Source organism: Protopterus annectens, chromosome 12.part0 (assembly GCF_019279795.1).
Source record: "Protopterus annectens isolate FY-2018-M chromosome 12.part0, PAN1.0, whole genome shotgun sequence".
Classification (NCBI taxonomy): domain Eukaryota; kingdom Metazoa; phylum Chordata; order Ceratodontiformes; family Protopteridae; genus Protopterus; species Protopterus annectens.
Genome location: NC_056746.1, coordinates 784,609,273 through 784,621,592, shown reverse-complemented (window position 1 = coordinate 784,621,592; position 12,320 = coordinate 784,609,273). Strand labels below are relative to the sequence as shown.

The 12,320-nt window shown below is 39.7% G+C and overlaps 1 protein-coding gene across 1 annotated transcript in view; it reads left to right on the top strand.

Moving 5' to 3' along the window:
- Positions 1-12,320, top strand: part of CAPN15 (calpain 15) — a 1,742,089-nt gene that overhangs the window by 985,878 nt on the left and 743,891 nt on the right. Inside the window, exon 3 of the mRNA XM_044088958.1 lies at positions 2,123-2,331. Within this exon, the coding sequence (XP_043944893.1) occupies positions 2,123-2,331 (209 nt within the window). The remainder of the gene's footprint in view (positions 1-2,122; positions 2,332-12,320) is intronic.

Sequence of the window (12,320 nt, the reverse complement as noted above, 5' to 3'; positions counted from 1 at the left end):
GGCCACAGCTACTTCTACAGCCTTCCTCAGAGGAGTTCCTACCAAAGATATTTTGGAGGCAGCCACTTGGAGTTCTGTGCATACCTTCACAAGACACTACCACCTGCCTTTATATTCCAAAACTAGAGCAGGCTTTGCTACTGCTGTGTTGCAGGGCATTCTGGCTCATCCCAGTTCTACCTAGTGCCTACCACCCTGTGCGTAGCTTTGGGATTCTACCCATATGTTATTACTACAGCTGTATGCACGATGAACATAGTACAGTTTTGTACCTACCATAAATGTAGATGTTCGAGTGCTAATACAGCTGCAGTACAGATTTCCCTCCATCCTTTCCCTCTTGGTAAAGGCTTAGGACCTAACCCCTCTTCATACAACCTGTCTGGGTTATCCTTCTGTGGTATATTTGCTTGCAACTACTGTTTTTTGATTACATTGCATTGCATGTATATAAATATAATTTATGTATTACCTTCCTACTGGGGGCACCTGACATCTGGGGCAAGAAAGACTGAAGAAAATGGCGTCGGCTGTGTCTTTTATACTCCTGCCTCACTGACGTCAGGAAAGGAAGCGACAACAACCGACGCCGGGCCTGGACTTTGGAATTCGGACGACCGAGGGACCGCCTGACGGCAGAGAACCCATATGTTATTACTGCAGCTGTATTAGCACTCAAACATCTACATTTATGGTAGGTACAAAACTGTACTTTTTTGCTATAAAATTTGAAAAAATTTAAATTAATCCAAATATCTGAGACCATTGTAAATATGAAGAAAATAATATGCACTTCAACAGGTTTGGATAGTGTTTTATGGTAAATTGGAAGAGAAAGCCAAGTAACTGGATACTGGTATGGTGGCAGGCAGTCCCCTTTCCTGACTAGAGCTTCATTTGACTGTGTTCTGGTTCTGGCTGGAGATGTGCAAAACTTTTCATAATTAGTTGGAAATAAAAATCACAGCAGGAAAGCATGGAAGACGAAAAATGTAATAATGTATCAGACATCTTAAAGACAAGGTATGTAATCATATTTACGTAATTAGAAAATGTAATTCTTCAAATATCTGGAGAGATATTATTGATAAGAGCTCTCTGCATAGTTTTAAGTTCGTGGTACTTCTGGTTTTGAGTGAGAACATTTGTGGAAATTATATTAAGGCCGAGTAAAGTAAATATAAATCACTTACAAAACCGAATGCAGTGAATGAACCATGTTTGAATGACAGTTATACTATTAAAACCTGTTTTAATTAATCAATAAAATTGTGGCACTAATTTTGAGTTCATGGTCAAATTTTTTACAATTGTCATTTAAATGTGCTGATTAACGTGATGTGCTCTCACTCGTAAAGCATTTGGTAGATTCGAAAACACCTGTGTTTTCTTCTTCTATGCTTTCTTGCTATGATTTTTGTTTTTTGAAATATTGATGTGTTTATATCACATCAGGAATTACTCACTTTGACCTTTCATTGTTTGCTTTTTATAATTGGTGTTTATTGCCAAAAAGTGATTTTCAGGTTAACTCAGTCAAAATGTATAATTAATTGTACATTACAAAGTGCATCTGTTACAGTGGTGTACCAAACAGCTATTCTAGTGCTTCCGTGCAGAATGTTGTGGTTTCCTAAAAGCCCTCTTTAATCTTGATGAGCTGCAAAGCAGTGAAAAACTTTTTGATATATTCTTCCTAGGTTTAGTTATAGCTATGTGTGTGTTTATCTCAGCATCTAATAATTTCGTACTTCTGTGCTACATCTCAGTTGTGCATGTTAACAAATGGTCCAGCCATTGCTAGGCTTTGTCTGTAGAGCATGCTTAAACTGATCTGCTTGTAAAAGGAAAAATGAACAGATACAGTAACTGATAGGAATGTGAAGAAACATGGTTTATTGGTAGGCAGAGTCTGTAAGAGATGTGACTAGTAACAGTAATGTATGCCTGCAGCAAGAAACTTGGTGACTGTGTTTGTAGTTACTAAATTTCAGTCTTGACTGTTATACCTGTCACATGTTCTGAATGCAATGCTTGCCATTACATGCCACTCTGAGCTGTGCCTGTTGTATTACATGTAGATATGACAGTCTGATGGCTTTCTTTTATATGTTTGTTTCAGAACTTGGTGAACTTTGTGGATGACAGCTTTCCTCCTGGGCCACAGTCTGTAGGATTTCCAGAAGGTGATAGTGTTCAACAGAGAGTGAAACAGTGGCTTCGGCCTCATGAAATTAACAGCAATAGTTTCAAAGATATAAGTATTAAGTGGTCAGTTTTTAGAACACCCCGTCCATCTGATATTTTGCAAGGCCTGCTGGGTAATTGCTGGTGAGTTTTTCTTTTCTTTTCTTTTTTTTTTTTTTTTTTTTTTAAGTAAAAGTAGTACACTTAGCTGAATGTCTTAAAATAAGCAGTGTGTTTATCTGTGTGTGCTGCAGCCAGTAAGAACAGTTAATTGTCCAGTTTGTTTTTATTTACTGTTGTGGATTTCTTTAATGCAGTACAGATTTTAATGTTGGATACACTGCAGAAAAACCTTCATAGGCAGAGCCATACAGAAAAGGTCATTGCAGATAATCTTCAAAAGTCTGCACACCACTAAGGAAATATGTATTGGCTCCTGTTTCACTTCACTGCAGTCTGATAGTAATAAAGGCTGAATCATTTTCTTATCTTATTTTGTCACTCTGTTGTATCCGTATTCTTTATAAGGTGTAGCTGTTTATCAACAGACATTTTAAAGAGAAAAGGTATACTAAGGATTTAGTATGGCTTATTTCCAGGTGTATCCTGAGAAGTGGAGTAAAAATTAAAACATGAATAAATTTAAGTACCTCAAAAAAAAAAAAAAACAATACAGATGTGTGAAGACCAAATCAAAGGAGCAAGTTTCTGCTAGCAACTGACAGCTGTAGACCAGTGAAACGCAGTATAGGAAGAGAAGTATGATACACAATTCAATGAAATGAGGAGTGAGGCAGGAGAAAAAATTTTAGATAAAAGAATGTAGGAAAGGAGATAAAGGATTTGGGGGCAGGACATAGAGACCTAGTCACAGAGAACAAATCTTAAATAGCTCATAAAGTAGGGATTGTAGGAAGGAAGCATGAAGATGAAGGGAGCGGATCCAGTGACAAAAGAGCAGAATTATGGGAGAGAGCAAAAGAGAGCGAGAAGAAAAACAAGGGTTGGGACTAAGGTAGGAAATATGGATAGTGGTTGGAAAAGGGGTGAATAATACTGGGAGATATAAAACCAAGGATTATTGGAGAAAGGAAAAACAGAGTTTGGTGGAGGTAGCTGGGGGGCGTTGAGCACATTTAGGGATAATGAATTTAGTAACTGAAGGGGGAAGAGCGTTGTGTAGCTAGAGTGGACAAAGGAAAGCAGATGGATTGTCAAGGAGATGGCACAAACATGGAAGATCAGACTGATGAGTGATGGCATGAATAACGGTGTAAAGCAGAAGTACAGCTGTAGAGGACAGACTTGTAAGAGTGCAAAGTTTACAGATCAGGTGGAGATGAGAGAATTGAAGCATAGAGTAGAAAAGAATGAAGTCACAGTATAAACTACAAAAGCAGTTCAGTTGTATGATGCCCTCCTATCCAACATTGTGTAAAAACTGCATAGCTGAGTTTAGCAGTAGATTTTAGAGGGTACTACACCTCCATGAACTGGGAAACGTGCACGACTACTAACATGCAGGCACAGAGATTCCTGGACTTTGTCAATGGAATTGCTCTGGAACAGCAGGCCTGCACTACCAGTAGGGGCACAAATATACTTGACATAGTACTGACAAACATGGGCATTGCACCCCCCAGCATAATGTCTTCATTGGTAAGACTGGATCATAAATTGGTCTCCTTTGAATTAAATGTAGCTGTAGAACCCCCATTATACCCTAAAGAATTTTTCCAAGGCAAATTATCAACTATTAAATAATAGCATAGATAATTTTAAAGCCCTCCCTAACACTGAAAACATGGAGGCCTATGCAGAAGTATACACAAATGCCCTGTGCAATCACTTAAAAGCTGCATAGAAACTGGAATTCCTGACCAAACTAAATCCAGGTCTAGCAGGAAAAACAAGTCATCCAGGTGGACCAATTTCATAAATAGATTATAACAACAAAAGGAGGAAAGTCCTGTGTGGAAATAAGAGGGAGGGTGCACAACAGGGGAAAAAAAATCCCTCATTAGTCTCAACAGACAAATCAGGGAACTAGACAAGTTTTCAAACAACTAAATACAAGACTAAAATAGCCTCCCAAGCAAAGGATAGCCACAAAGCATTTTTTAGTTGTGTCCAAAATCTTAAGAGAAACGCTCAACAATGCCGAGTTGTCTGTAGATGGCACTACCTATACTCAGCCAGAAGTAGCAGCAAACCTACCAGCCGATAAATTCAGCCCAGACTTGACCCCCTTGTCACCTCTCGTCACACCTCACAAAAAAACAATACAATTTCTTTGCCTGTTATCACAAAAGAACAGGTTGTCACTGTGCTAGCCAGAGTTAGAAACACAACAGCAATGGGCCCTGATGGAATCCCAAGGTGCCTGTTAAATAGCTTGAAACATGACCTAGCAGACCTACTCAGATATCTACTTAACCACAGTCTCCAGACAGGCTTTGTCCCAGTAGAGTGGAAGACAACAACAGACAGCAACAGTCCTTGAGAAGGTCACCAAGGCCATGGATGAAGGTAGGTCAGTGCATAACGCATACCTTCACCTGGCCAACCCATTTGACACAGTACCCCTGTCTGGTATTATACATAAACTCACAACATTGGGCCTAAAAATCTATGTCACCAGCTGGATAGTCAAATATCTCATGGACAAGGACACACGTGACTAGAGAAGGGGGGAATCCACACCCAGCAAGAGGCCAGTCACCAATGTAGTACCACAGGGCTCAGTGCTGTGCCCACTTCTGTTTGGAATATGCTTCTCAGATGTCATGACAAATGTAGATGGTTTTTGTCTGACCAAGTTTGCTGATGACTGCAAGTTGGGGCAAATCACTGACTCCTCAAGCAATGTTGATACCCTACAGAAAGGTCTGATGCAGACTAATGATTGGTGTCAGAGCTATGACCTCAAACTGAATGCGAAGAAGTGTATAATAATACACATTGAGCAATCCACTACCCCTACATACTACAACATTGATAGCACCCCCAACTGATCCAGCCCTGATGAAAATGCTGCATATTCACAAAACTAACTACACAAGGTTTACCTGCTTCAAGGACCTAAACCTGATCTCTGACATGAATAGATCATGCTGGAGAGAGAGAGAGAGACATGTGTCCCAGAGGCTGCCCTTCCTCTGAAGTGGGCTTTCTATTCCTGTGAAGCAGAGCCCTTCCCTGACCATCTTCAAGCATATTCTGGACCAATGGATGGGAAATTGCAAATTCACTCATTGGGTGGTGCCCGTGCCCCTTATGGACAGAGGCAATCTCTAGAAATTGTCAAAATCCCACTTGCCGACCATTGTTATCTTTCCTCTAGTGAGAGAAAATTCTTTATAAACTGGGTAAAACTAGCTAGGCTTGTTAGAGCTATTGAGATGTTAGCCTAGTGATCTCCTATGAACCTTTTAAGAAAAGAATAGAAGACTATTATTGGGGAGATTGAAGTTATCCAAACAGTAACAGAACTTAAACAGCATTGTATTTAATCTTGCCTAGCTGAAAACATAGAAAATATTTTCTGCTTATTGGCAGGGAAAACTTCTGAAGGGTACCATTTGTGTGAAATTATTTTGAGGGTTATCTTGTTAATTGATATTTGGATGGACCACTAAGGTTAGTGCTAGTCGTCTTTAACAATAATTTATTTTTGGGCACAAGTTAGTAATATGTTGCTTTGTGTTGTCTCTTCAAAGATTTTGGTTGGTGCTAGTGAGTGGTGTTTCAACAGCATTCATATAATGTCCTGTTAATAAATTGGCTAGCTATCTAGTGTTATTGTCATTATTTGCTGCCCTGGAAAAGAAGTTAGTAACTGTGAGAGAGATGTTGTTCCTTGCTAGTGAGAGGACTCGACCGCCTGTACAAATTTTGGAATAGATGGCGCTGGCTAGTTAGTACTTGGTTTACGATTGAAAAATGTGTGTATGGGGAAAATGAAAATGCTTGTAGTGTAACTGTTTAGGATTCCTGTGATATGTACTGAGAATCAGCAGGAATGCTTTGTTATGGGTGAGGTTTGGGGTGAGTATGACTGAAATTCAGCTGTGAATTATACTCTTGTGTCAGGACTTAGAGGCTGAATGTACCAGTAGTACAGAAAGAGGTTGGTAGTACGTTGATGCTTTGCACTGAGAGCTTGTGTACTGCTACAGAAAGTAAAAATGAAGTAGATCATTGTAATGCAAGATAATTGCTAACTAGATGTTCAACTGGTTATTGTAGGGGATGTAGCTCTCATTTGCAAAGATGTATTAGAAAGGAAAAATGTTTTTTGCTGTGAGGTGTAATGGTATTAGAAAAATGTGTGGAGCTGATCACAAAGCTAGCACTTCTACACTCTTGGACCAGAAGAGAAGCTGGGTTACCTGCCTTGTATGCCGTGTAACAACAAATATTAAAAGCCTTTTGTATGCAGGAGTGAAAGTATGCAAGAATCCAAGCAGTGAACGTAAGGCGTAATAGTAAGACTACTAAGACTATTAAGTAGTTTTTAGCAAATAAACAGATTTTAACAATAGCTAGAAGATGCAAACCAAATGACATAAGTAAAGGTATAGAACACACAAAAATAAGTTGTCCTCCGATAATGTGCTGAATAAAATGCAGTTGTTTCTAATGACAGAGAGATGCCTACTGAGCAAAAAAAAATGTAAAGTCTGTTTTTTACTAACAAATGGTAAATGCTATGTGGTCTATGTTAAATGTTCGAACATCCAAAATGTCGAACATTACATGGTTGAGACCAAATGTTCGACATTTGGATGTTCGAACATAAAAAAAAAACACTTTAACGGTCTAGGCAGGGGGCAAGCACACCTGCACCCCCCACACCCCCCCTACTTAAATATACTAACTCCAAGACTGCACTTCAGTGCAGAAAAGGAAATTCTCCCTATCTGCACTGTACATTGCCGTTGAAAGTCTATCTTCGAGCACTCAAAATTTCAAATGTTTGGTCTCGACCATGTAACGTTCGAAATTTTGAACGTTCGAAGATTTGACAGGTATCCACGCTATGTAGAGGTCCCCTAACAGGAAAAAGTTCAGTGCAGAAATACTGCAGATACAAACTGTTGTTAGTGGTAGAACAAAAAGAGAGTGCGCATGCCAAGAGGTTAGTATTTGACCTAGTGTCATGACAGCGGACAGCATCTTCAAACCTACTAGCAAAAATGGAGATGTTTAAATAAACTTATACTAAAGTAAATGTAGAAGTTGCTTTAAAACAAAACAGCATATACTCAATGAGAGTAATGTACACGGGTACAGATTCAGAGGTTGACTACTTGAAAAATGATAAACAAAATGCTATCTAAATGAAGTCCACTGTAAGAAAAACTGAATCCCATAAAGGTATTGCAGAGAAAAAGGATCCTGACTAGCTAAAGTGAACATCCTATACATCAAAGATGATCTGTCATTTTAAAGGCTTGTAGATCAGAGAGATGTATTGGTGGACATGTCAGCTTCATTAGATATTTGTATGCTGTAATTCTGCAAGGCACCGTAGAGTGTGTTGGGGGATTTGGACATTTTGTGTTAAGACTAAAGGGCGTTTTTGAGAGATGTGACCTTGTTAATAGTAGAGTATTGATGACACCATTTGTAAAAACAGTGTTAATTGTGAAAATAGTATGCTATGTACTGTTAATAGGTAAAGAAATGTAAAGAATTATGAGCCTCTTGAACTTCTGATATTAATGATGAGCTTAAAGGTTTCTAGTAGAGGACTGAAAGCACAGACAAGTCTGTGGTATTGACTGTTGCAACAGTACACAAGGATTACAATAAGGCTGCATTTATGGTTTATATATAAAAAGCATTATTTGTATGTGGTCAGAAGTTGTTCAGCCTTTGTTGTATTCCAGCATTGCCAGATCCAATACCTAATGTTAGCTAAACAGCATTTTGTCGTTAAATCAGAGATTAAAAAATTCTTTTTAGTATTCCCTAGGTAAAAATCTTACCTGCATTAGATCCGCAGAGGTTTTGTGGATTTCAGACTTTTACAACTATCTCATATTTTTGGAGACAGCTGTATCTGTCCTTTGTGTGCATAAATTCCTCTGCCATGGCAGCTTTCACTGTGTACAGTGACAGTATGTTACTGGTTTTCACCATCTGTTTTACAAAACATTACTAACAAATGTAAGCTGCCTCAAATTTCCTCTGAGCCTTCCTCCTTCACTCCTTATAGTGTCTTCCTAGCCACTTTTCTCTATTTCAATATATTTACCATAACTTGTGGTTATCCAGTGCTTTGTTTCCTTTATGTATTTAATATCTCAGTAGAGCCCCACCCCCACCTTTATAAAGTAGACATTCTAAATCCTTTTAGATTTTTATCAAAGTATTTAGATTCATAACTGTTCCTTTCAGAAGTAGTGCACTTTGACCTTTGTGTTGGAACTGCAGGTTTTTTTCTTTGTTTAGGTGTTGCTATGTCTGTCCTTCTTCTGTGGTAAATTAATTATTCTTGCTTCATGTTCACCTGGGTTTGTATTTTTAGCTCTGAAACTTTGTATTTTTAGCACTAATCATGTCTGCCATTGCTTTGACTATCTCTAGCTTAAAAAAATCATTCATACTTGATTCAGGCTGTCTGATATGTCAGCTTTGTTGCAGGTTTTTGTGTTTTGAAGTAAAGCCAGTATCGTTTTTATTCCTTTAACAGTGTGGCTACTGAATGCACTGAACACATTCCCAGCAGTCCCCATGCTTCCATCAACTTTGAAAAAAATGTAACATGTTATTTTTGGTCACTGTTCTGTAACATTTTTAAATTGGTTTGGTAATTTCCTCTATTAAATGATGCCAGAGGCCTTTTTTGACATTAGGGTAGGTTACGTGCATGGATCCCAACCTTTACTGCTAACACATTACATCTACAACTATAGTGACAATTTTGAGTAGGCTTGTTTGGTGTAATCTTCCTGTCATCTGGTGATACCATGCTGTCACTGATCCTGTCTACATTTTTATTCCCTTTTTAAAAAGACCCTACTCGAGTTCTGAGACATCTCTGACTATTAAAATGATTATACTCATACTCCCCCCATGGCATGGCATTGATGCATAAAACTCTAACTATGGCTTTGGCAACCTGTGTTCAGTTAGCGGTTCTGACAGGAAAAGATGGGTATTCACCTTGCTGCTTCCTGCATAAGGTCCCTGGTAGGTAGTAAGGAGTGTGGTCCACAGAGGGGACTAGCCCTCGGACATACAAAATGCCTGCATGGGAGATTGGCATGGTCTTACGATGGCCTTAGGATCCTCTTCGGCCCCTATCCTAATGTAAGACGTCTGGGAGTGATTAGGAGGGGTAAGCAGACCTGACAAAGGACAAGGGGCATCAAGATGCACTGATGGTCAGGTCTGTGTGAGGGGGGAAAAAAGTAACAGGCACAACATTTCAGTAAGATGCTGTTAGGAATTTCAGGATTTCTATTAGTGAAGGATGCAGTCTCCCTTTGGAAATGTGTGCACTTGAAATGCCAGGTGTTAACAAGCAGAAAAAAAAAAAGACTGAAAACCCAGGAAAGGAATGAATCTTGAAGATGGTTCTTCTCTTTTACACTTCTTTTTGCAGGAGGGGGCAGCAAAGCCCCCTGCACCCCTCACACCCTGAACTTGTATATTACAACTCTGAGATTGCAACACCTCAGAGAAAAGGGAATATTCCAAGAAGTGGCCATCTCAGACTAAGTGTATGAAAATCTTTTTTTCAGCCATTCAGTCTGTATGTTTCAGGACTCGCTCTAGCAGATCTCAACTTTTCAGATGGTTACTCCGGATATATCTTTGTCATCTAAGACATCATGTACAGACATATGCTCACAACAGCAGGTGCAGATTCTTCTTGCTTGAATAGATGGAAATAAATGTACTCAATTTAGTTACACAAGCATCCTGTCATCTTTCTTCTGTCGGAGCTTTCATTGTTTATCATTGCTCACCTGTCCGTAGTTCATACTTCTTTTTGTGAACCCTGTTGTAATTTGCACTTTTCCTTTTGCAGCTCCCTTTTCCATATGTTGGCTGAGTGGAAAAGATTGATCTGCTTTCAGCATTGTCTACACAAATCTTAAGTCTCTCAGTTGCTTTATTCTCTTTAGTTGGTTTCCAGATTGTAATTTACTTAACATCTTTGCAACAATGTGGAGATGTTCTTCCTTATTATTGTTGCAGTATTCTTTACCTTTATGGGGATATCCTGCCAAGGACACCTAACATCCTGACAGTATATCGAAACCTTTTCACCTTCCAGGCATAGTGCATCAGATGCATGTCCTCTGTGCAAAGCATTAGGTACATATGTAATGTACAGACACCTAATCCTCAAAATTCTTTGCCACCAGTCCAAATGCTATGTCTGATTTTGTCTGTTTGCCATTCACCAAGCTAGTTTATCTTCCGAGCCTTTTATAGTTTGTTTTCATGTCATCCTGGAAAGGAAAGTGTGAATGTGGGAAGCAGATTCCCCATAAAGATAGACATGAGAAGTGCCTTTTTTGTTTGGGTGCTATGCACGGCCATAATATTTGTCAGGTGTTTGTCTGAAAGACACTCCACAGCTGTCTATTGTCCCTTTCAATTTATTTGGAAAACCAATGTCTGAAGTTTTTGGAAATGAGTACCATGACTGAATCTGCCCACCCTGAAGTTCAGCTGCCACTCAAGAAAAAATCTAAAAAAGCATGTACTGAACCTGTTGCTATCCAGCCTCCACCAGATGTCACTCTCTGGTTGGATGGAGAACCCGAGGACTGTCAGGTGCTGTCGTCAGTTCCCTCTGTAGCGATCTAGTTGGAGACCAACACAGAACTGCCTACTTGCACATTCATCGAGGCTGTGTGTACATCTGATACAGATGTAGAGGGGAAACTGTGGCTGATTATATCTGAATGGCCTTGGGGGATTCCCCAAATTTTAGTTGGGAAAGCGGTGCCTGGTACCCTCCTCGAATCTAGGCAGGGGTCTGAATTTCATAGATTTGTTAAAGCAGATGTTCCTTTAAAAAAGAACAGAAACAGACATGTAGCGACCGTGGCTAAGGATCCTCACAAAGAATAGCAGGACTTTACCCAGGAGATGTTTAATGCCCTTATGGCCCTGAACCCCCCCCCCCCCCAAACACACACACACACACAGGGTTTGTCTGTCTCTTCTCTGCCTTTGTCTTCCACTTCTCTTAAGAGGCCTAGGGATTCTGATTCTTCTGATGAAGGGTTGGATTCTGGTGAAGAAGCCATAGCATATTCCTCCCAGATCCACTCTCCTCTGGCCGTGGGGGTCTGATGACGAAATTTTTTTTGTCCCTTGACTCTCCTTTGAATAATTATCCTTTGGGGATACAGTGATCCATATGATGGACCACTTTAACTGGGACTGCTTCCAGATTTCTGATTCAAATGAGATCTGAACTGTTGCAGGTGGACTCACCCAGACCCTCTGCAGCCCCTCCTTTTTTAGCTGCCCTTTTGGATATATTTACAGCAGATTCTCAAGGTTTTTGACTGTCAACCCCTGGCCCCTAAGATGCCAGGCAGATTTTGTAAATTTCTTGAGGATTTTAAATACTTTGTATAGAAGTCCTTTAGCTGATCCTGCTGTTTCTGTGTCCACAGATAAGCCATCGAAACTGCTTTCCTCTTCTAAGCCTTTACTTTCTGATCAGCACAGTCGTGCTTTTTTGGAAAGGTATGAGGAAAAAAAGTGAATACTTCTGCAACTTTGGTTTTAGGCCCATTAATTATTAGACCCACAGGACTAGAATATTTTCTGGCTCTTCTCTCCCAGCTGGGGGGGTTGACTGCTATACCTGATTTGGACAGTAAGAATTCTGCTCTTTCTTTACTGAGCAGCACTACTCTGGTAACTCACTATTCCTTTAAATGCAGCTATGATGCAACTGATGCCTCTTCCAGGGGAGCTGCAGTTGGTTCTGATATGAGGAGATGCTCTTGGCTGTACCTTCAAGCCTTACCTCAAGGCATTAAGGCCAAACATTTATATTCTCCCTTAGACAACTAGAATCTTTTGGAAGTGCTGCTGCAGAATTGTTTAAAACCTTTCAGAATAAGGGCAAGGTTATGCAAGACTTGAAG